The sequence below is a fragment of the Catharus ustulatus genome, chromosome 5 (genome assembly GCF_009819885.2).
Source record: "Catharus ustulatus isolate bCatUst1 chromosome 5, bCatUst1.pri.v2, whole genome shotgun sequence".
Taxonomy (NCBI): domain Eukaryota; kingdom Metazoa; phylum Chordata; class Aves; order Passeriformes; family Turdidae; genus Catharus; species Catharus ustulatus.
Window position 1 is genome coordinate 74701629 of NC_046225.1, and position 23217 is coordinate 74724845.

General features: G+C 37.9%; 1 protein-coding gene across 1 annotated transcript in view; it reads right to left on the reverse strand.

Annotated features, from left to right (window-relative positions):
- DNAAF9 (dynein axonemal assembly factor 9) overlaps nucleotides 1–23217 on the reverse strand; it is a 63866-nt gene that overhangs the window by 25486 nt on the left and 15163 nt on the right. The window contains exons 3-21 of the mRNA XM_033059384.1: nucleotides 22230–22349; nucleotides 21332–21456; nucleotides 18083–18179; nucleotides 16897–17003; nucleotides 14529–14606; nucleotides 13401–13499; nucleotides 12649–12704; nucleotides 11580–11715; nucleotides 10075–10156; nucleotides 9374–9410; nucleotides 6808–6895; nucleotides 6317–6393; nucleotides 5883–5927; nucleotides 5390–5435; nucleotides 4961–5072; nucleotides 4266–4336; nucleotides 3575–3625; nucleotides 2746–2833; nucleotides 669–772 (exon numbers count right to left, since the gene is read on the reverse strand). Of these exons, the coding sequence (XP_032915275.1) occupies nucleotides 669–772; nucleotides 2746–2833; nucleotides 3575–3625; nucleotides 4266–4336; nucleotides 4961–5072; nucleotides 5390–5435; nucleotides 5883–5927; nucleotides 6317–6393; nucleotides 6808–6895; nucleotides 9374–9410; nucleotides 10075–10156; nucleotides 11580–11715; nucleotides 12649–12704; nucleotides 13401–13499; nucleotides 14529–14606; nucleotides 16897–17003; nucleotides 18083–18179; nucleotides 21332–21456; nucleotides 22230–22349 (1619 nt within the window). The remainder of the gene's footprint in view (nucleotides 1–668; nucleotides 773–2745; nucleotides 2834–3574; nucleotides 3626–4265; nucleotides 4337–4960; nucleotides 5073–5389; nucleotides 5436–5882; nucleotides 5928–6316; nucleotides 6394–6807; nucleotides 6896–9373; nucleotides 9411–10074; nucleotides 10157–11579; nucleotides 11716–12648; nucleotides 12705–13400; nucleotides 13500–14528; nucleotides 14607–16896; nucleotides 17004–18082; nucleotides 18180–21331; nucleotides 21457–22229; nucleotides 22350–23217) is intronic.

Genomic DNA, 23217 nt, shown 5'->3' on the forward strand with positions numbered 1-23217 from the left:
CTGCTGGGGTTTCATCTCAATTGAATCACACACTTTTATTGTATTTTACTGCTTTCCTGTATTGTGTGATGAAATCACCCAGCACAATGCTGCAGGAGGCCACTGGGCAAATGGGGAATACTGTACTTGAACAAAAGGGAAACCAAAGGAAACTGATTTTTTTTTTCTTCCCCAGTGTTTAGGACACAGTAACCAACACAAATAATCTCTTTTGCAGCCTGAAGAAGTGATGGTCAAACCCAGTGTCCCTGCCTGGAGGTGCACAGAGCTGAGTTGTCATCATTAACCTCTCAATTCCCACTGAGCCTGGTGCCCAACTGAGAGATTCCAATTTATTTTTAATAAAAAGTAGCATTTCACCCTCCAAAACACCCTTCACCACACCTTGAACTCTTCTCTATCCCTTCACACAGGGAGATGTTTGATGAATGTCTTGTTCTGTAATTTTTCTTTTAATAAAAAGCAGTTTTCACACTATTAACACCAACTCCAACACAAAATTCTCTCCTCCTTGCTCATTAATTTCAGTTAATCAGCACCAAAACTGCAGAGATTTGCATCAGTTATTACAGCTGGACAGACAAACTGAAGCTGAAATCTAAACTTTCAGAATCACTGCTAAAAACTGATGTAAACTTAGTGACAGAAAGAAGAGACAAAATACTCACCCCATCATAGAGAGAAATGGAACTCATGTGGCTCTTGGAAATGGAAATGCTGCCGTGGTGGGGGTCACAGAACAGAATTCCATCAGAAAAGAAATACAATTTGCCTAGAATTTGAAGGAAAAAGAATTGTATGAGGTGTAAATCAACATTTTGGTTTCTCATGATGATTGTCTCTTCCACCTGAAGGAGAATCCCTGTTCCTGCAGGGTTTTGTTGTATTTAACAAGCAGTAAATTTGATTTGGGATAATATTTAGTGAGCACAACCATTCAGTCTTTATAGGATCTCACTACCAAGGAATCATGACTACAACTGCATCTGAGTTCATCTGACCCCACAGAAACATTTATCATAAATAATCTGAGGCACTTCTTAAAAATGAAAAGCAAAAAAAGTCCATCCTGTCAAATTTCAAACTTCCAGAAATACGAACTGACAATACAAGAACTGAAGTTAGTTCAAACAATTGAAAATTTAAACATGGTAAAGAACTGAAGTGTAAAAACGTTTAAGTGGAAAATTTAAATGCTGAGTTTAATTTAAAATTTTAAAAATTAACTTAAAGTTTACCTTTTAAATTAAAATCTAATATAGTATTTAAATTTTAAATTAAAATTTAACTTAATAATTAAATGGTTTGGAGCAAGCTGGGCTAGTGGAAGTGTCTCTGCCCATGGCAAGGGGTTGGAACTAAATGTTCCTTAAGATCCTTTCCAACCCAAACTATTCCATGAGTTTTATGCAACTTTTGCACCTCACAGGGTCAGATTACAGGGCTGCAACTTCAGTAGAGCCCAAATTTGAGCACAACAAACTGGGGAACAAAATCAGCTTCACTGTCACTTGACAAAAAACCTCAACAAAATCTCACACTCCTTGCAGTGTTCTATAAAATGAACTTTACAGCACCTATTTGTAACTCTCCAGCTCAAAAGTTAGTAAAATGCTGAATTTCACAGATCTCCAAAAAAAAAATTAAAAAAAAAATAGAAAAAGTAAATTCTTCCTTTGGGGCACACAGAGCCAGTTTTAACAAAGTTCAAAAAAAAAAAAATGCAGCATTCTCCAATTATTTACTGAGTGAACAAGTGCCCTCAGCAGTGCATTGCAAAATAACTGAATATCAGAGTCTGCATGAACCTCTCCTCTTTGCAATCTGATCAATTAGAGCCAAAGCAGCTTCCCTTATGTGAGGCTTGCTGCTTAATTGCCTTGCACATCATTATTTATCCTCCACACTCCAGGGCAAAGACAATAAAGCTGGAGGTTCTCTTGTAAAGATTGTCAGCAGCAAGCACTTAATGTCACATTCAGCACCTCCTGCACATCAGCACTGTGACAGCAACACCTCCTCTGCACAAAATAGATGTGTAGAATAGAAAATATTGTGCCTTTTAAAGTATCTATTAATCCAAGGCATGAGGAGGGAGGGAAATCTAACAGTTCTGTCCAATTGTCTGCAGTTTTATTCCTGGGATATTCACATTATTTAAGTTCTTGAAGGAAAAGGCACCAAAAGAGGAGGAATAATCCAAAAGTGCTGCCAGGGGTCTTGTGTTAAAAAGCTGTGACTGGGTTGGATCTGAGAAGGACCAAAATCAGGCAGTTTTTCTGTACCACCTGTGCTGACAAACTCTGAATTCCTGAGGGAAAATGCCAATGGCAGGAGGAGGCTTTGAAAGGAATATTTGCCTTTTCCTCCTGAGCTGGGAGCCCACAGCACTGCTGCAATGACAAATCTTTCCAACAGAGACAGAAAAGGCAGAAAACATCTGGCACCTCATCTGTTGAGGACAGGAAGAGGCAGAGTGTGCAAGTTCTGAATGGGAATTACAGGGAAAAGTCACCTCCCACCTCCCAGCTCTGCAAAGCCTCAGGGCTCAAAGCTCAGCAGGAATTCTCCTTCCAGGACACTCAGGGAGAGGTTGGGGACAAAAGAATCACACATGGAATTAAACCAAGAGACTTGCAAAGGCAAACTGAAAGTTTGTAAATCCAAGAACTTCTCTCTCATGTTTAGAAGCAAAATAAAAGCCACTAAAACAAGAAAAAAAATAAAAAAACAACTACATCTCACCTTCTTTAGGCATGGCCTGTGGATTGCTGGAGCAGATATAAACTCCATCACCCCCAGTGAGTAAAGTGCCCAGGAAAGATTTGTCCTCCTACACAGGAAAAAAAACAAACAGCAACATCACAGACTGGATCAAGGACCAATCTTGTTTTTCCTCCAACAGAAAATATTTTATTTTCAAACAGCATCTGTCAGGAACTTTAGAAGAGTTTTATCCTGCATGGGTAAGAGCAAGGCAAGAGGATAATTTTTAAAAGCCTTCCCCTCATTTTTAGCCAGCAGCTATGAAGTTACAAGTTATTGTCACAACCACAAGGCTGAGCTTTTTTGTTTTTAGTTTGCCAATCCACTGAGCTAAAAGTATAGTACATGAAAATAAATCTATTTATAATGAACATTCCTGGGAACCACAAATTACACCACAAATGTGAAACTCATGTGATTTAAGATGTTTCCAGATTCCAAACTCTTTTTTTTTCCCAGTGCTTAGAGTGTTTTCCTTTAGACATTAGCATGCTAATTAAGTTAAAAGAAAGTTGCATCAAGTTTTAGGGGTTTTTGGAAACACATGAGCTCCATGAGTAATGTTTAGTGAGACTTCCATGAAATCATAGTTTTATTAGGACTCTTTTTGCTCTTGGGTTGTGTGATTCTTTGAAATAAAGAAACCCTCAAAATTTACACAAAATATATTATTTTGTAGGTCAAAATCTGAAAAAGGGCAGAACAGGCAAGTGCTGTAGAAGTAACACACATAATAAAAAGAGAGCTTTTTAAATACTGATTCATCAAAGTGCAAATTCTTCAGTTTAACAAAAATATTTAATTTTACCTTCAATACTTGCTGTGCCTTTTCAGACAGTTTCACATCACTGTCTTCAACCTGCAGCCAGAAACAGTTTCCATTTGAATTGTGATTGATATAAATAAAGCAAATCTAACATTAAATAAAAAGCACTAAAGAAGTTTTGAGGCCAACAAGAACCTCAGAAAAACCCTGAGCCCAGACTGTCTCAAAAACCATTTTGTGCTCTTAATACTGTGTTACCACAGGACCAAAATAAATTCTTGCACCCCATTCTCCCCATTAAATTGTTTTATAGACTAAAATAATATTATGTAGATAGAAAGGTTTATTTTTTATTACTCCTCAAGCACGCATTGCCAAAGGGCCAAGCCCAGCTTTGTCACAAATTTTGGAATTTTATCTTTCACACAGTGTAGTGCATTAGAGGGCTTGAATCTTTGCTTTGTTTTGCCCCAGAATGAACAGAATTTTCAAAAGTCCCACTTGAAAAGCACCCAGAACCTTTAAACAGCTAAAAACATGCTGAGGTGAAAATAAAACAATTTCAAACTGGTGCTAAGGATGGAACCATCAGCTTATTGTTCAAATTAAAAAACCAGGCTATGTTAATATGCCAAAATTCTGTTTCCAGGTTCAGGTTCCATATTTTCCCTGAGACATGCAGAGTTCCAGAGCAAGCCTGGCTCTGTGGTTGGGGCTGGCTGCTCTCACTCACCAGCCAGGAGGCGAATCTGGGGATGGCTGCGGTCAGGATGATGTGCCTGGAGTCTGGGTGGATGCTGCCATCTGCAGGGAAAACAGCAAAACATTGCAAATCAGGGAATTCTTCACGTTGGAAAAGACTTCCAGAGTCAGCAAATCCAACTTTTGACCGTGGTCACTGAATTAATGGCACCCATATAGTTCAGAATGCCCTGGGAAGACTTGAAATTGCTTTAGTAATTAAGAAAATCTCAGTATTTTAAGGATTTCGTGTGGGTAAGTGTTTGAAAAAATTTTTCCTAAGCTGTTATTAGTTCTGATTTTTTTTCCTTAAGAGAAAGTTTCTTCAGAAAGTTTCAGCTTTGACTTTCTCAGAAGAAAGGTTTCAGAGAATTTAATAACACAGATAAACACCTGCTAGAGGACATGGTGTCTTTTCTAAAGAGGTGTTTTTCCCGACTAATGAACTTTTTTTTTTTTTTTTTGCACAAAGTATATTATTTAAACTTATAATTTCCTTGAATACATTGTTTTTTCTTGCTCTGGCAAGAAAGTTGCCATGTTATATCCTTCACCCTGATTTATTCTGATCTTCCTTTGCTCTCAGAGTTCCAAACCCATCAGGGTAACAGCAAAAACATCCACTGGAATTTCTTTTAGAAAAACCAACAGAAGGACAAGAGTGGGCTTAGAAATTAAAGCACTCACCTTTTTCTTTGACCTGTATGTGTGATGTCAGGAAGGACTCTGAAAACACAACAGACCCCAAGCATCCCCTTCCTGTGAGCAGGTCTGGAATGTCAAACACCATCATGGATGCCTGCAGCAATCCAGCAAAGAGAAAACAAAATTTGAAATATTTCAATTGAAACAGCAAAATCTGTATTTTTCAAACATTCTAAACCACTGTTTCTATCATGAAATATAGAAATGTTTTAATATTTTAATTTTTGGTTAAAGCCTGAGATCATAAATCTGTGGTGATGTTTTATTCTGAATTTTGATTTCTTGTTAAATCTGTTCCTCTGCATTTGAAATCTCTCTCATCTCTCCCCTTTCACAGAAAAATCTCAGCATGCCCCAGAAAAACAGAGCTCTGTTTTTTGATTAAATAAATAAATATTATTATTTTCTTACCGTTTTGATCAAACTCAGGCTGTCCTCGTTATCTAACGGAGTAATTCTAGAACATCAACGATAATTAAATATTTAAATGTTAGATCATCTTTCTGTGACTCCACAAAATGCTGTTTTATTTTAAAATAAACTCTTATTTGTGCAGGTCATTGCAGTCAATTAGTGTGGGGATTAAATAAGCACAAGTTTGTGATATCAATGAAGTTAAAAGCAATTTTTAAAAGGAAACTCTTAATGAGCTCATGCTGCTCCTACTCATTAACAGTTAATAAAACTACTCTGCCCAACTGCTTTTTACTCCTTTTAATGTTTTTAACATTCCACAGAATTACAGATATGAAATCACTCAACTACCTCATACACAAAAGCATTTAGCACATCTTGTATGGAATAATCAGAGTTTGAACAGGAGTTCCAAGAGGAGAAAAATTCATTAATTAGGGTATGAAATGCACTAATTAATAACAAGAAATTGTAAGACAGTGATACAAACCTGCCATGGTTGTTCACAGCCTGAATGTGAAAAGCAATTTTGGAGCTGTAGGATAGAAATTGTACAGGTGAAATGTGTGGATTTTACTTTTACATGGAAAAAAAATAAACAGGAATAGACTTAGAGCAAAAGAAATTCTTAAGAAAACTGGAAAACTAAATAATTATATTGATTTTTAAAGGTTGAATGCATTAAGAAGTCCTGAAATCTGGCAGTTAGGCAAGTTCAGTTTAAAATTACAGTAATTTCACCATTATAAGCCGCACCATTTTGACTAAAATTTTGGTCCGAACCCAAAGTGTGGCTTATACTCAGTGCGGCTTATAATCATGAAATTACTGTAATATTTTCCAGTTTATAATTGATATTTTTTTCCCCCCAAAGAAGCCAATCCAGTGAGACAATGAGCCCTGGCCTACTCAGGGAATACACACCGTAAAGCAGATTTCAGCTGTGCCAAGCCAAGGCTGTCCAACACAGACAGCAGCACCTGCTCTGCCACCTCCTTTGCCTGAAAAAAGGAAATCAAGAATAAAATCATCCTTCCAAACACCAGCAGCTCCAGGAGCAGCCCTGAGATCAACAGTAACACACTGATGCACCAGGCTAAAATTTGTCCTTTCACAGATCTCATTTTCCTCACTCTGAGGTCAGGAAAATTCATGAGAAGATGGAAAACCAACTGGAGATGGGTAAAATTAGACACAATCTAATATCTCTCTTTTATTTTATTTTATTTTTTGTTTAAAACAGAATTCAGAGCCTGGTTGAAGGCCAGGGTATGAATCTTGTGTTACTCCATGGAGCAAAACGTCAAAATTGGAATTATTTTGCTTTTCTTTTTGGTTTGCACAGAAATCTCACACTGCAAGCAATCCAAATCAACAATGACAGAGAGAGAACAATTACAGGGGGCTTCATTTACCTTGGATTCAGTGGAAGTTTTAGCATAGCACTCAATGCCAGCAAGCACAGCCTCTACAACAGCAGAATATATTTGGGACAACAGCGTACTGAAGAGAAATACAAACACAACATTTACTGGACAGGCAGAGTTTTCTTCCTCCTCTCTTTAAAGGAGTTTTTCCTCCCTTAATAATAAGGAAGGAATAAGTGGAGAAGTAGGTTGATAGCAGTTTAAGAAAATTAAATTAGAGCAAGGAAATTGCTCAGATTACAGGGTATTTTGGGAGATAACTCTTGATATAAATGTATCTGGTGCTTTTGTTAGTCAGGAATAAAAAATTCTGATTTACAGTTGAATTTTGCTGCAGTTGGGTTTAAAAATCACATCCTAAATGCAGGGCTTGGAGTGACAGAGGGAATGGTTTCTCATTGACAGGGAGGAGGGATTGGGGGAGGGAATTGTTTCCTGGGAGGCCCTGGAAGGGAATTCTCCAGGAAATCTCCATCCCAGCTTAGTCCAACTCCCTTCTTTAAAAGGGACTGAAAAAAATTGGACAGAAATAAAAAAAAAAGTCAGGAGTGACTCTCAGTCATTAAAACATTTACAGCTCCAGAAGCACTGGGAAAAACCCAGCAAAAACCAAGGAGCATCAGCTTCTGCTTTCCTAAATGACAACAAAAAGATGAGCAGATCAGCAAAATTAGTCCCTAAATTTTCAGTTTTCTCATTACTCCACTGCCAATATTGAGGGAGGGAAGAGGAAAAGAGGATTTAAGCCATTTAAGCCAAATGCAAAGCACTCCTGAAGGGTGGAAAAAAAAGCATCTGAAGATCCCAAACAGAGGAACCTCAAAATGCACCAAAGCTTCTCCTTGATCATCCCCAACAGCAGCAAGTGATTGTAAAATTCAGCTTTCTCACTCTTTATTCAGGTTTCTGGATTGACATTTCCTGTGTTTTCCAAAGCACCTAGCAGGTTTTCACTGCACCCAGTAAAGCAATGTAATTCCTTTGTATTATAATTCTTCCAGACTTTGTAACCATGCCTCAAATTTTCCTCACATTTCCTCATATTTTCCTTCAAATTCACATTTATATTTGCAAGAAAACACCTCAGTGAGGTGTTCTTTATCTTATTATTCTTCCCTTTTTAACATTTTAAAGCTAGTACTGCAAAAAAAAAAAAAGAGCAGATTTTTGTTGTGCTGCTTTCAAAGCATTTTCCTAAAATAAAAATAAAACCACAACATTTATCCCAGTTTATCTTTCAATTTACAGAATTAGTTTATGCACTCCAGGCAATCAGTACAGCCAAATTTGGGATGAAAAGTGACCATAAAATACTTTTTATTTCACTTTTTATAAAATATTGACAACTCTAAGAAGCAATTACAGGACTCAGTTGCAAATTAAGTTGAAAATCATGAGTTCAGGTTTGTTAAAAAAAGCCAATTATGAAATTAAATTATTTGAACCAATACAGGGATGCTTCCAAGAAAAATATATTATTTTTTAATTACTGCCTTTATCAATCCCTGCTTTGCTTAGAGCTGCTCAACTCCTCTTGATTAAATTGCATTTAGCACAAAGGATTTTTGAAGGAGGACAAAAATGTCTGAGCAAAATGTAGATTCAAGAAAAAAATACCTGTTGGAATTCAGTTTTCTCTAAAAAAAAGGAAAATCTGCTCAGTGCAGTAACTCCCTTTTTATGTCTCACAATTACCAAGAGTTAACAGTATTTAGTGTGACAGCACATCTTTAATATCTTTAATAAATCTTTAATAAATCTTTAATAAATCTTTAATAAATCTTTAATAAATCTTTAATAAATCTTTAATAAATCTTTAATAAATCTTTAATATCTTGCTACCAGGTCATGCAGCTTTACAGAAGTAAAACCAAGCTCTTGAAATGATCCCAACTAACAAGGAGGATAAAATCTCTAAGGAAAAATCTGGTTTATCAAGAGAGAGAGCAGGACCAAAGCAGATTATTTACTGTGTTCTCCAAGCTGGACAGGGATCTAGAACAAGCAGAGCAAGTGGACATAAACATGGATAAATAAAGTGTGATTTTGAGAGGGTTAAAAGGTTAAAAGCTTTGCAGCTTCCCAACTTTTGGGGAAAATTAATTTTGATCTAACATGAACACAGTGAATTTCTTCATAACTTTGAGTGTTCCCTGATGGCATTTTCACTAAGCATCAGAAATCTTATACAAATTATAATGGTCAAAAAATTACTTCTTCTTCTATCTGTGTAAGATGCTAAAGTGTGAGAGATTTTCCCCTTGGTTTACATGAAGTAGCTTTAAAAATTATTCCTTTTTTTTTTTTTTACTACAATTTGAGCCAAAATTTCCTGCTATCCCTTTTCCTGCTCTGCTGCTGTCACACTAACAACTCCTCATGTAGCCAGAGAAATTCCCCACAAGGATTTTGCTTTTGAAACCCTGTCCCATGAACATTATTCAGAATAAAAATGTCTCTGCAAATGCCACCAGCCACTAAAAGCAGGTTTCACCTACAGCCACGAGGTAAAGAGAGAAGAGAAAAGGAATAAAATGAAAAATTGGCAGCTTACACTTGCTCAGCTGGTTTGTGCAGCTCATTGTCATTTCCTGTATTAAAACAAAAAAAAAAAAGTTTGCTTTAAACTCTGAGAACATTTCTGCTGCACATCTTACATTGAATTTATCCAGTATTTTATGCTATTAGGGCAAACAAAAAAATTCCAATCCTGCAACCATCTTCTCTTCAGCTTTTCTGAGCCCAGCAGTTTCAAGATAACTCTAAGGACTGACTTTATCCATGGACTCTTCCAGCCATTTTAAATATTAAATATTTTAATATTCATATTTTTATATTATAAAACATTAAATATTTTTAAATATGTTAGAATTTTTTTTATATGGTCTTTTTATTTGGGGAATACAGCTACTGTAACTCCTTATACTGAGGATAAAATATAGAAGTGAAAGAATTTTTTTCATCCTTCTAAAAATCCTCATCACTTGACAAGTTTGAATTACTATATTTTGGAGATTTTTTTTTTTTTTTAAATCCATATGGAACAGGGACTTAAATATTTGTTTAATACTTTAAAAAGGGGTCTGCACACTGAGATCTGACACTCAAATCTGACAGGTTTTACCCACAAAATCTGCTGTGGTTTCACAGAATGCATCACTCCATGATGCTTCTAAAGGAAGCAAAGCTTTTAATTGGCACAAATTCTCATGGAATCAGAGCTAATAATTGCCTTGGTGTATTTAATGCACTTACCCAGGAAAGGAATGTGAGTTGCTCCAAAAAAATAGGTCCTTGAACAAGCCAGAGGTCCCTTTGGAGACACACACTGCACTACCTAGCAGCCAGTATTAATGAGATACAAAAGACATCAGTAAAGGGAAATTGCTGCACTAATTAACAATTAACTACTTTCCCCTTAAGTCTTCTAAGCACTGACAGACTACAGAAGTTGACAACACAGAAGGAACTGGATTGTGAAAAAGCAACTTACGTTTTTCAAAGGTCTAGTTCACTTTTGACTTGACCTGAATGGTTGAAAGACTTTGCAAAGGAGATGAGCTCTGACTTGTGTTTTCAATTTCCTATGTCAACTGCTCTTTTCATGGAGAGGAAAGTGTGTCAGGTTCCCATAACTATGCTGGTCTTATTTACTATTTTCATGACACCCTATTAAAACAGTATCACCTGTACCTGTAAATAAACCACCTTTTTAAGAACAGCATCAGAATAAGGAGCAAGTACATCAGAATAACACAGTACTTGCCTTTTCAAAGGGACTCATTGCAAACAAGGGAAGGAAAAAGACAAAAACTGAAAAGTGTTTTTACAGAAATAGCAGCAAATGGAGGATGAGATTTCACCAAGATGCAAAACCACTCTTTTCCTGGCTCTGGATTGTGCCCAAAGCCCCACGTTCATCCATCCATCCCTGCCAGCTGCACATGGAATGTTCAACTCATGGCCTCACTCATGCGCTCACTCCAGCACTGCCTGCCCAGCCACATCCACCTGCTCAGGGCTCACACCACTCCCAGAGCCCCTGAGGGCAGCAGGGAGCTCTCTGCACACTCTACCTCTTCTCCAGGTGCCTTCTGGAGCCACCCAGGCCCTGCAGGGAGAGGGTCCCAAATCGCTGGGGTGGCCCCTGAGCCGCGGTGCAAGGAGCCACGGAGCTCAGCCCGTGTTTAATAACCCAGCTTTTAACTTGGAAATGGAAACAAGTTAATGTCTGCAGCTTCAGCACAACAGTCCTGGAACTGGGAAAGGCTTTTTCAGAGTTTCAGAGTTTCACACAGTGGAATTTGGGTATGCCAGGTTTATTCGCAGTGGTATTATTTTAAAAAAAAAAAAAAAAGAAAAAAAAAAAAAAAGAAGTGGCTTTTTGCTTATTTAGTCATTTCTTAAAAAAAGAAATGTGATTAAAGCAGAATCTGTGTCACAGTTAAGTGTATCACAGGTTTTCACTTTGGGGCCAGGACACACACCCTCACAAACAGCATTTCCCTCTCCCCCACCCACTTACAGCAAAAATTGTCTTTTTCCAGAGAATAAATTATTTTAACTCATTCAGCAGCCCCTGATCAAGAATCCACTGTGCTTTAACTTGCAAAGAACAAAATCAAATTTATTCCTTAAACTGATGCATTTCTAAGAACTAAATATTTAACTCATAGAAGACAAGCACAAAAAAAAAATACACCAATAAAAAGAGAATATACAATGCTTCCAAATCTCAGATAATTTCTCCAAATCCTTACCATATGCTTGGCAGTGCTTCCACCAGGGCCAGTGTTTCGGACCAGATGTCCTTCAGATGGAAAATTAAAGTTGCCAGAGTTCAGGTTGTCCTTTGTGGAGTGGCTGCCAAACAGGACAAAGGGCTGGCGGCTGGGGCTGAGGAGGAGAGAAGGAATCAGCACCAAAAAAAACTGGCAGGAAGTTTAAAACCAATAAATGAGATCAAAGCTTTCAAGTGTGATGCTGAATTTCTCATTCTAAGATAAAAAAAAATTACTAAAGCTGCACAAAGCTTCACAGTGAAACAACCAAATTCTAAAGTTGCATTAAAAAGATAATTTCTTTCAAATATAATAAATTTATCTCAAGGTTGCTTTTAGAAGATTCTTTTATCTTAAACTGCCTTAAACTTGCTTAGTTTAAAATTCACCATCCTGAAAAACCCTGAAATGACTGTGTTGGAAATAAACAAAACTATTTTGGGTTTAGTTCTGGCTTTAGGCCCAAGATTCAGCTGGAGAGGTCAAGAATTTTCTTTTATTTATTCTTTTTTTTTTTATTTCTTTATTGCATCCAGAGGACGTTGCAGCAATAAAGGGCATTGAACTGCACTGGTTTATTCCAAATACAGGAGAAATGTGCAGAGAGATTGAAGCAGCTAAAAAAAAACTTGATTAGCTGAAAACAGCAAAATGTGGATTTTGTACCAGAACCTTCAGCTAAACAACAACTTTTGGTTAAAACTGAGAATGAGTTTGGTTAAAAATGAGAACAGAATCACAGGATGGTTTGGTTTATATCACACATTCCATTTATTCCAGGTTGTTCCAAGCTTTATCCAACCTTTTCCAGGGATGGAACAAGGAAAGAATTGATCATAATGTACAAAATTTAATGATATATATAAAAACTACAGCATTAAACCCTGTGAAAATTCAGATTATCCTTCCAGGATAGCAAGGAATTCTGCACAGGTTTGTTTTTTTTTTCAGTATGAGATTTGGTGATACCAAAAAGAATTTTAAGCATTGTGGCATCAAGGATATAGGAATAAAATATTGAGGAGAGGAAATAATGAGTAATAATTACCTGTTATCTGTTATATGGCTTGAGATCATGCCATGGCTGAAATAACTTCTGAAGGGCTGTGAGGAATAAAAAAACCAAAATTATTAAGAAATACATGAAGAGAAGTGTGAAATATCCTTAATTAAATTAAACCTGAATTATCCTTCTTAAAGAAAACTCAAAAAACACTTCCACCCTCCACAAACAAAACACAAATCTCTAATATTATTAAATTATTGAATTGTTTAGGTTGGGAGGGACCTTAAATCCCATTTAGCTCCAACCCCCTGCCAACAAAACACTTAAAAAAAGCACCAAAAGGCTTCAAAATGCATTTTTAAAAAGCATCAAAATGCATTAAAAAAAACAACAAAATCAAATCAAAAAACCCAGTGCTGTTTTCAAAGCCCAGAAATCCTTTTTCTGCCATGCTCTGTGCTACCCCCTCAGTTATGTTTGAAGTTTGAGATGTGCAAGTTCAACTTGTTAATTCCTGCAAACAGCAGATTCCATCCAAGGGCAAGTTAATCTACCTACAAATATCAAATAAATTGAATTATCAGTGAGCAAACACTCGACTGAATGACCCCAGCAGCCCTAAACCATCATGCCACGGATTTTTAAGGTGGGTGGTGACTTTAAAAAGCCCAAACTGCGCGTTTTTACTTCTCAAATATGAAAAGTGAGATGGAAGAGGGGAAAATAAAACCAAAATAATGCTGAATAATTCTTCCTTCTGCAGGATTTTTTGAGGATTGCTGAAGCAGGCTTACCTCCCCAGCCTGAGATTCTGAGAGTTCCAGAATGAAGGGAATTTCAGTGTCAAAATTAGCAAAAAAGTTGGTCCACTGGTGCTCAAAAATCATTAAATCCTAGAAGGAAAAATATTTGACATTACTTCCCAAGGCAGGAAAAATGAAGGCATTTTTGAAAACATTTTGCTGGAATACAAAATCCCCAACAAGCTCAGGAAAATAAATATATTTTAGAAGATAACAGAACATTCTGCTGGGTTTCAGGGTGGTTTTTTTGTGGGTGTGTGGTTGATGTCTATTTTTTTTCACAAAATTTAAGTTAATTTAACAACAAATTTCAGGTTGAAAATTTTGAATTTTGATAAATAGTTCAGCTCAGAGTGTAGAAAAGTCCCAAACATTAATCTCACTTCCACACAGAGAGGGGAAGTGAAATATCAGAGGGTGATTACTCAGACTGAGAGTCTTGTAAAAACTCAGTGGTATTTTAATTTTTATTACAGCAGTTGATTGCACCACCAATATTTTATTAATAAAGGATAATTACTGCTGGATTTTGTACATATTAAATTGCTGTCAAGCTAGAAAACAGATAAAAAATTATATATATTAATAATTATAAAAATATATTATTAATTATAAATACTATTAAATTTAAAATTATAAATACTAATATTTATACAATATTAGCATTGAGATCAGAGCAAGATTTTCATGTGAAAATCCCTTCCCATTGTTTTTATTTCCCAAAGCATCAGGGCAGCCACTGAGTGTCACTGTTCCCCACTTAAAACAGCTAAAAACATTTCAAAAGTGGTTTTTTTTTTCTCCTGGAAGAATGGTTGTGTGTTAAAGGAGATTTTTTTAACCCTCCTTGCTGCAAAAGGAGGATTAACACACAGAACCACAGCAACCTCTTTTATTTTAAAGAAAGATTTTTAGGAGATTTTCTACACAGCAATAAATTCAAGGAAACCAAGACAAGTTATTTTAGTGTTTTGCAAAGTCTGTGGTAGATTTAAGGAATGGGAGGAGACCCTGCAAGAAACAGCAGGGAGAGCCTGTAGATTAAACCCATAAATTTAATTAAAACCAAACAAAATCACAGCACTTTTACCCTGTGCTTTTACATTTCACCTGCATTACCTCAAAAAGCAAATCCTCCAAGGACACAGGATCCATTTTGCTGTAGGTCTTCCACAAGTCAGCACTGACATCCATTAACTGAAAAAGATTTGAAACATATTTCTGTGAAAAACACCACGAAAAATTGAGGTTTAGGCTGAGACAGCACTGGGGAACACTGCCCTAACAGTTTTTAACTCTGATTTCACAACTATTTTTATTCTGATTTCACCAATATTTTTACTCTGTTACAAAAGACCTGAGCAGAGAGGTTCTGAACTCTGTGCAAAGCTTTCTCTGCATCCTCCAAAAAAATCATTTCACAACGTTTTTAAATTTAACAGCAAAGATCTGCATGAGCTGGTGCAGGCAAAAGGGCAAGATGAATTTTCTGAGTTCTGAGTTTCTCAGCCAAGAACCAATTCCAGGATTACTCATCCTGAGCAGCAGCCAATCCTTGCTCCAAGCTGATGTAAATTTAGGCTGAGACAGTTTAATTTTGCAATACTTTCTTCCAAGCAGCAGCATGATGCATGTGAGAATAATATTTTAAAATATATTGTTAAGGGATACTTGTATCTGAACAATTCTGCATTTACAGGGTTCCTCATCACCCACTTAGTTAAAAATCAACACTGGCTGGAATGTTCTTAACCCACTGCTTCACAGTTATTCCAGGTATTCATGTAATTAGGAATGTTAATCATGATTTCCCAAACCTCACTTCCATTCTATTCCTGTGAATACAGTAAATTTTCTGAATTACATCTTGAGCACCTCTGATTTCTGCAGTAAAAGAGCAACTGCCTTTAAAAGACTGTGAAAAATCCTGAATTATCATCCTTTGATTATATTCAAATCTAAGAGAACACATAGCAGAGGGAAAATCTCAGAGGGAAAATCCAAGTTAAAAATGCACCAAAAAACTCCCCTTTTAATAATGGCAGAAGAATTAATTTATAGATCACTCAGAGTGATCCCAAATGCATTTCCAGCCTGGTTTCCTCCCCCACCAGTGACACAGAGCAGCTGCCTGACACAGAACCACACAAATATGTAAAAAATGAAGAATGTCACTTCCCATTTGAAATCCCCTCATGATTTCAAGGAGGAAGCAAGCAAGAACTTCAGCTGGAGCTGGCTGGAGTGTCAGAGCCAACATGATTGCTCTTAAAAAATGGAATTCAAGAATTTTCCCTGCTCTTTTTGAAGCATTCAGGAGTGCTTGTGTGATCAGCTCCCTGATTACACAGGAGAGGTTCTGTCTGTGTCTGAACATTTTTTTTCAGAGCCTCCACAGGTTTGTGAAATGAACTGGGGGACTTAAAAGGGAATTAAAGACCCAAACAGCTCCTGAATTGCCAGTTAAATTTTCATTGGCTCATTTCAGACATCAGGAAGGGTGATTGATTGGCCTCCCCAAAGATGCTCATCTGTGTTTAAGGGTTTGGGCAGGTGTTACAGTACCAGTGATGGAATGAAAAAAAATCCCTGAAAAAAGGAACCAGTGGAAAGAAAAGTGCTCAGAAACTCACAGAGGATATTTCTGAGCAAGCATATACAATTCTAGATATGATGAGACTTTACCAATGGCATTATTAATTCTCTGGAAGTTTTCCAGTTATCAGGAGTCAGACAAAAGCCCATTGTGGCTGTAAAAATAGAGGAGTGATAAGAAAAAATAGGACATCTGCATTGCTGGGGCAGAGATTCAAAAATAAAAGCTAAGAAGCTTTAAGCAAGCACAGAAATGCAAAGCTGTCATCTGAAAATGCTGTTCAGAGCATAATTAATAAATGGGCAAATCAATGACATAAGCTGCTCAGAGTGAAACAGCAAATCATTATTAAATATAGGAGTAATTAACTCCTGACTGCTGCCCTGTTCAGCAGGGTATGATGACCCATGAATACACAATGTCAGTGAGAGGAGATGTATCCCTTCAGTCAAAACCCAAGAAACTGGCTTTTTTTTTTTTCTGAGCTCATCTCAATGTGTTTGTCACAAGCAGCTCCTCCTGCTCTGCTCATGAAGATCTAGAAAATTATGGGTGAAAAAAATCCATCCAGGGATAAAAAAATTGGTTCTTGGTAGAGGTGGTTCTAGAAGGAAAGGAAAGAAGTTCTAAATCACAGCAGAGGGCTGGGGAGAATGTCCAAATAATGGTTGATGCAGGAAAAAGTGCAGTGCAGCCCAAATCAGAACCTCAGCAACACCACAGGGTCTCCACCTGCCACAATTTTACAAGATCCCAAAAAACTTCATCCAATTTAGCAGCTCACTCAAGCAGTGAGTCAGGACTAGATCATGTCAAAAAGTGCTTTCCAAACAAAACAATTTCATGGGAAACTTCTGCTGCAGACAGGAACCAACCAAGGGAAGGACTCACTTCGTATTTCATGGTGAAGAAGCCGTCGCCGCCGATGCCCTCGAGCGCGAAGGCCTGGACGATCGGCCACTTCTCCACGATGAACATGTCAAAGATCTGCAGGTGGCCTGCCAAACAAGCACAGCAACACCCCCCCATCAATCCTGGCACTTCAGAGTTCCTGGGGTTCACACAGGGTCTCAATTATCCCATCTCTGTACAGCTGAGAATCTCAAAGAGAAAAATATTCTAAATTCGCCCATTTACAAAAAGAAGCTCCTCCACGCCCTAAATTTTGTGCCTTTCTCTCAGGATATTCCACATCTCCTTACAAACTTCATTACAAGCTGACTAACAATTAAAATTCAAGATGATAAACAGGGAGCTTTGCTTGCTTCAGTTGCTCAAATACTTTGCCTTGAACATGTCAACATCAGAGAATCCCAGAATGGTTTGGATGGGAAAGGATCTTAAAATTCATCCCATCCCATCCCTGCCATGGCAGGGACACTTCCCACTGTCCCAGGCTGCTCCAACTTCTCTGTTCCTGATTCCAACCTGGCCTTGGACACTCCCAGAGATCCAGGGACAGCCACAGCAAATCTGGGCACTCTGTGCCAGGGCCTCCCCACCCTCTCACAGGGATTAATTTCTTTCATCATCCCCATTTAATCAAAATTTTAACTTAGGAGAGAGAAGAGAGGAAAACTCTTCCTCTTGGCACTTCTATTCATGACTTTTCAGGCAGTCAGAGCATATCACCCTTCCCTAAGGGAAGCAATAAAGCATTAGGAATAAAAAAAGAATGCAAGATTACATGGCTGAGGCTCAAGGCTGGCTCCAGATCCCAACAGGAAGCCATGCAGGGCAGTTTTTTTCAGTTCTAAAAAAGGAAACCTGCATAAAGAAATGTTTATTCTTCCCTTCCATAAAGAAGGATTTATCTGGAGCTCCCATGGGAACAGAGAATTTCTGCAGCAGCTCAAGACACTGCTCTGAATGCAAATCATTTCTCTGCATTCACTCCCCAGATGAACTCTGCGGGTTCACAGTTCTCAGAAAGAAATTCAACTCTTCAGGAAAAAAAGGCTAAAAAGAAACTAATGTCTTACTAATCTTTATTTCTCTCCTAAGGCAAAAAAAAAATCTTCATTCCCTGAAGGTGCAGGGTGCAAAACACCTGCAGTGTGAGCAGAAGTCACCCTACCTTGGCAGCTGTAGGGGATCCCGATGCGGCTGCAGTCCCGGACCATGTCCACAAAGCTGGAAATCTTAAATTCCTCTGCAGCTTCTTCATCTTCATACTGAAAGGAGGAATTTCAAATCAAACTGGATTAGGCATGCCCTAATTTGATTGGTAAGAAAGAAAAGGTGCAGCATGTAAAGCACTAAAGGATCACCTACAGCCTGCAGTTCTTTCTGGATTTTGGAAATCCCATCGTGGCAGGGATGTTCTCAAGCCAATGGAAATTTAAAAAAAAAAAAAATTCAAACTTCAAAGCAAGGTTTTTAATCATGGCATATGAAGGCATAATTACAGACTTTATTTTCAACTTCCAGTGAAGTCTTTCAACATCGAGATTTGAAAGATAAAAAGTCATTTTGAGGATACCAACATGTGCCATGAAAAACGTGCCACTGAGGGGAAAAAAAAAATTACAATAAGACACTGTATTACCAGCTAAACAACACTGAGCAAGGAAAATCAATGCCAGAACAAGCCCCAGGTCAGAGCTTAGGCAATGAGAATCAGTTCTGGTCACAGGGAGAGGTGAAGTGCAGGAAAAGGAGGAGGCAAGAACCAAAGATTTCAGCAGACTGAAGAGCAAATATCCTAACTCAGAAAAGCATAAAAACCACACTGAGGGGACAAATCACACTGAAGTCATTTTTATAACACAACACAAACCTGAGAACACACTGACTTTGACCTGAAAAGCAGTTTAGCAGCAAGTCTGGAACCAACAGGTTTAGCCCTGCTGGTTTCTTCAAGATCCACTTGTTTTCTGGAGCAACATCAGAGGCAGAGGTGTTTTGCCTATGTTATTTTATTTTTTTATGTGCAGTGCTCTGAGCTTCTTATCAAGGCAAATGACATGATTATGATTTTTTGGTGAGCTTCAGGGTACACCCAATACATTTATTTTGTAAGCCAAGCCTGAATTTAAGATGCAGCCCCAGTTCCTTCTTCAATCCCAGGAAACCAGATCAAAGTTGCAGTTCAAAGCCAAGCCCCAAACAACTGCCAGTTTCTCAGGACTTAAAAATGGCATTGCAGTAAGAACTTGGGTTTTGGCAGGGTGTTAAAAGCTTGCTCACAATCTGCTGTTGCAGGAAAAAATACAGCCAGCTCAACCCCAAAATTTACCACAGCAAATTTCCATATTTTATCCTCTTTGCACGCTTTGAATATGGGCATTTTTTAAGTAATATGGGATTTTTCTCCCCAATAATTCAGATATTCTCTTAAATTCCTGTAGCAGAAAAAAAAGGAAGGAGAAGCTCTGTGTTTTGCCAGAGCCAGGTACAGCACTGTTTTATTTATTTCTAAAATTCTAAAATTCTTGCATTTTTTTGGTTTCATTTTTAGTAAGTTATTTTTATCACTAAAATAAGTATTTAAAAGCCACTGCAGACAAATCTCCTGTAAACAGGATGCACTTAAAGCCTGACACAGCAAGGTTTTGTTTGTCTTCCAGCAGCAATCTAGGAAACTTGCAATTTTATACACTGGGAGCCTGACTGGAAGTGCTCATCTCACTCACACCAAACAGCAATGAAGTAGAAATGCATTTTCAATTTCCAAAATCAAACTTTTCCCTTCACCTCCATGGAAAACAAAGTTTACCTTGCCAGTTACATCATTATTTCAAGGCAACACTGTGTGATTATGGTTCCTGCTTACCATAATAAATCATATCAAAGCCCATAAGCAGATGAAGCTTAAAATTCAATAGCTGAGATTGCAGTTGCACTGTGTTTGTGTGCTAAGAACTTCTCTGTTCCTGATTCCAAAGTGCACGTGCTCTCCCAGCATCAGATTTGCCCTTGAGCAGGGATTTTGGCAGCAGGAAAGCCTGGTGAAGCCAGGTTTTAGGTTTTGCTGGGGCATGTTTTAACCTGGAGCTCAGCTGTTGTATCCTAACTAGAATTACCCCTCTCTGCTGCACTCCTGGAATTGTATCCACAGTGAGTTTTGGGATCCATGGAGAAGGGATTTATAAACTGGAGCAACATCAGTGGAGGTGCAGTGGGATGCAGCACTTGTCCCAGAAGGAGAGATCCAGGTTTGCTCAATACCCACCAAAATCTTACTGAGATGGTGAAGTCAGGTTCTCCACAGGGACACAAGCCATGATTTAAAACAGGTTTGGGTTTGACAAAAGGAAACTTTTTCATCAGGAGGAGAGAGGGGAAATGCAGCAGCCAGGCAGCAGAGGTTCTAACTCATCATCCTTGGATGTTTTCAACACCCAGCTGCAGAAAGACCTTGAGTAACCTGATCTGATCTCACCACTGAAGCAGGAGCTTGGACAAGATGATCTCCAGAGCTGCCCTGTAACCAGAATTATTTCCCAATTCTGTGACCTAAGCTATCAACCAGACACACAAAAACACAACCAGTCTATTGTAAGCCCCATCACTTCCAAGCTGGAAACTCAAGGGAACAGAAGGTTTCTCTCCCTGACTTTCCCATTCATTTTTCCACTGGCTTCACTCACCAAACCCACTCCCTGCAGAATTCAGTAGAATTCTAACTTACAAAAGGAACTACACAGAACTCAGTGTAGGAAGAAGCATTTCCAGTCTCCACTGGAATGAAAAAGTCCTTATTCTGCACCCAGACAAAGAGTATTTTCATTTTTTACTCCTCTAAAAATACTTCACAACAATAAAAGGACTTTTTCTAGAATACTTTGACTTTTAAGTTCAAGATGAAACTCACATCAGTCATGGGATGTAATGGAAGTGAGGTTAATAGCTCTTGACAAAAAGATTTAATAGTTAAAATGAAAATACATAATTAAGTTTCTTGATTTTAAAGGACTTACTAAGCCCATGTTTTCTAAAAACTACTGGCAACCAATGCAAATGTTTTGGCAACAAACAAGACTGGTGTGGGAAATCTCAGCACTGACTGTGATACTTGATTCACACTTGGCATTTTTCACAACCCACATTTTTTTCCTCATTAAAAGATCACTGACTCAGGTCAAAACAACAGCAGGAGTAACTTGTCTTCATGCTTCAACAAATGAAAGTGTTGAGAATATATTCTTCTTGCACACTTCAGCAAATTATTAATACCTAGATATATACACATATCACTCCCCTGCTGAGGAGGAAAGAGAATAAAAAAGGTTTCTGGAAAGAATGTTTTTAAAAGTTTCACTTGAAGGATCAATTAATTGACAGGTTTATTAACAAATCTTGTCTGAGTTCATTTTTCACTCACCTCATTTTCAGTCAGACAGTGGAAATGCAAGTTCCTCCAGTGTGCCACATAGGGCAGAAGATGATTGTAATTCACAGGGTTGCAGTACAGATGAACACTGTCAGGTTTTATTAATATGATTATATCTGCAACAAGCAAAGCAAATATTCCAGCATCAGGACTCCACACACGAGAGAAACCCAACAGAAAACATTTTTTCCATCGTGCACCTCATTAAACAAGAAAATTGTTCAGCTATCTGAATGCAGTGCAATTCCTGATTTTTTTTTAAACAAGCTGTAGAAACAGTTGGCAGCCACAGGCAGTTCCAAGTACAAGAGCACTTGTGAGTGTTCCAGACAACTGGGGGGTCATTCCCAAGTCTTGCACAGAACTTGCATCAGCCTGTCCTTTGTGCAGCCAAGAGGGTCAGGGTGAGTCTTCCCAGAGCACTCCAAACTCCAGCTGCTCCTGCCTGACACATCAGAGCTGCTCCAACTAAAAACCATCAGCACCACAGCCTGCAGGGGAGATATCCAAAAGCTCCATGCAAATAAAGGAATAATGAGCTGTGAGCACAGGGCCTGGCTGCAATCCAAGTGTGGCAAAGGTGAGTTCATGTGCTGAAGAAAAAAAGAGCTCGAGTATTTTAGAGGTGCAGAGGTGTGATCACACAGTGATTAATAATAACATGTACATACATACATTGACTGCACTAATGGACTGTAATTGTCTAAGTTTACAACATTTGAGATAAATTATGGAGCAGCAAATATATAAAATATATCTTTTTATGTTTAAAAATGAGTCCAGCAGTGTTTCTAAGAAGATATTTTCAGGCATATTCAGACAACTTGAGACTTTATTTCTTTTTTGTATGTCCTTTTTCTGCTCATCCTCTGTTGAGGACATTACTCACCATCCAGAACTTCCTCAGGAAAGCCTGTCCTTTCAAAGTCGTTGTTGTTCTGGTTGTACAAACCAAAGAGGAGATAATTTGCCAGCTCCCTGCACCCTTCATTGTATCGACTGTCTATCCCTGCAAAAAAAAAAATCACAGGAGAATTGTTGTGTGTCCTAGCACTGTACACCTGAAAAGTTTGTTTTCTTGCCCAATTTATTAAATTTTAAAGTAGGAGTATGAAATCAACTCCTCAACTGAGAAAAAGAAGGGAAAAAGGAGATTTTGCAAGAGCACTGCCACATGCTGACATCCCCCTTTCAACCTGAATCCACAAATATTCCTTTAAAAATTTAAATGTCTTTTTTTCTGTAGTGCTCTGCATCCAAAATTCTGTTTTTTCTAGTAATTCAAACATCTGTCTGGATACAGGATGCATTCTAATTAATATGTTCTTGATTGAAGCTTCCTAACAAACTAATCCTGTGACCCAAATCTCCTGCTTTAGAATACATGATTAAACATTATCTTATCAGTGTTATAGCTCAAGCAATCCCTGAGTCACCAGAGAGCCACTGCAGACTTCTGACAAATTGTGAAAAGGTGTTCTGACAAAACATACAGGGCACAAAGAGCTTCCAAGGAAATCTTTACTGGTCCTTGGGAAATTTAAATGAAAACAACTCAAGATCTGGAGCATGAAGAGAGAGAAGATAAATACAAGAAGAAAGGAATGAGGCCACAGATTTAGAAATTATTTTCATCAATCTTCATCTCTCTGGATGACAGCCACAGTTATAATTTTACTGTAATAAATCCAGTTTTCTCCAACAAGTACAACTGCACATAAAGCAGCATCTTTGCCATCCACATTTCACAGAGGTCACCAGTCCTGACTGCCAAAAAAATTCCTCTAATGGCAAATTTTCCTATCAAGTTATATTAAGATCCAGTGGAATGGCTGCCAACAAAGCAGGATTTGTTACATTAGGATACAGGGGAATGG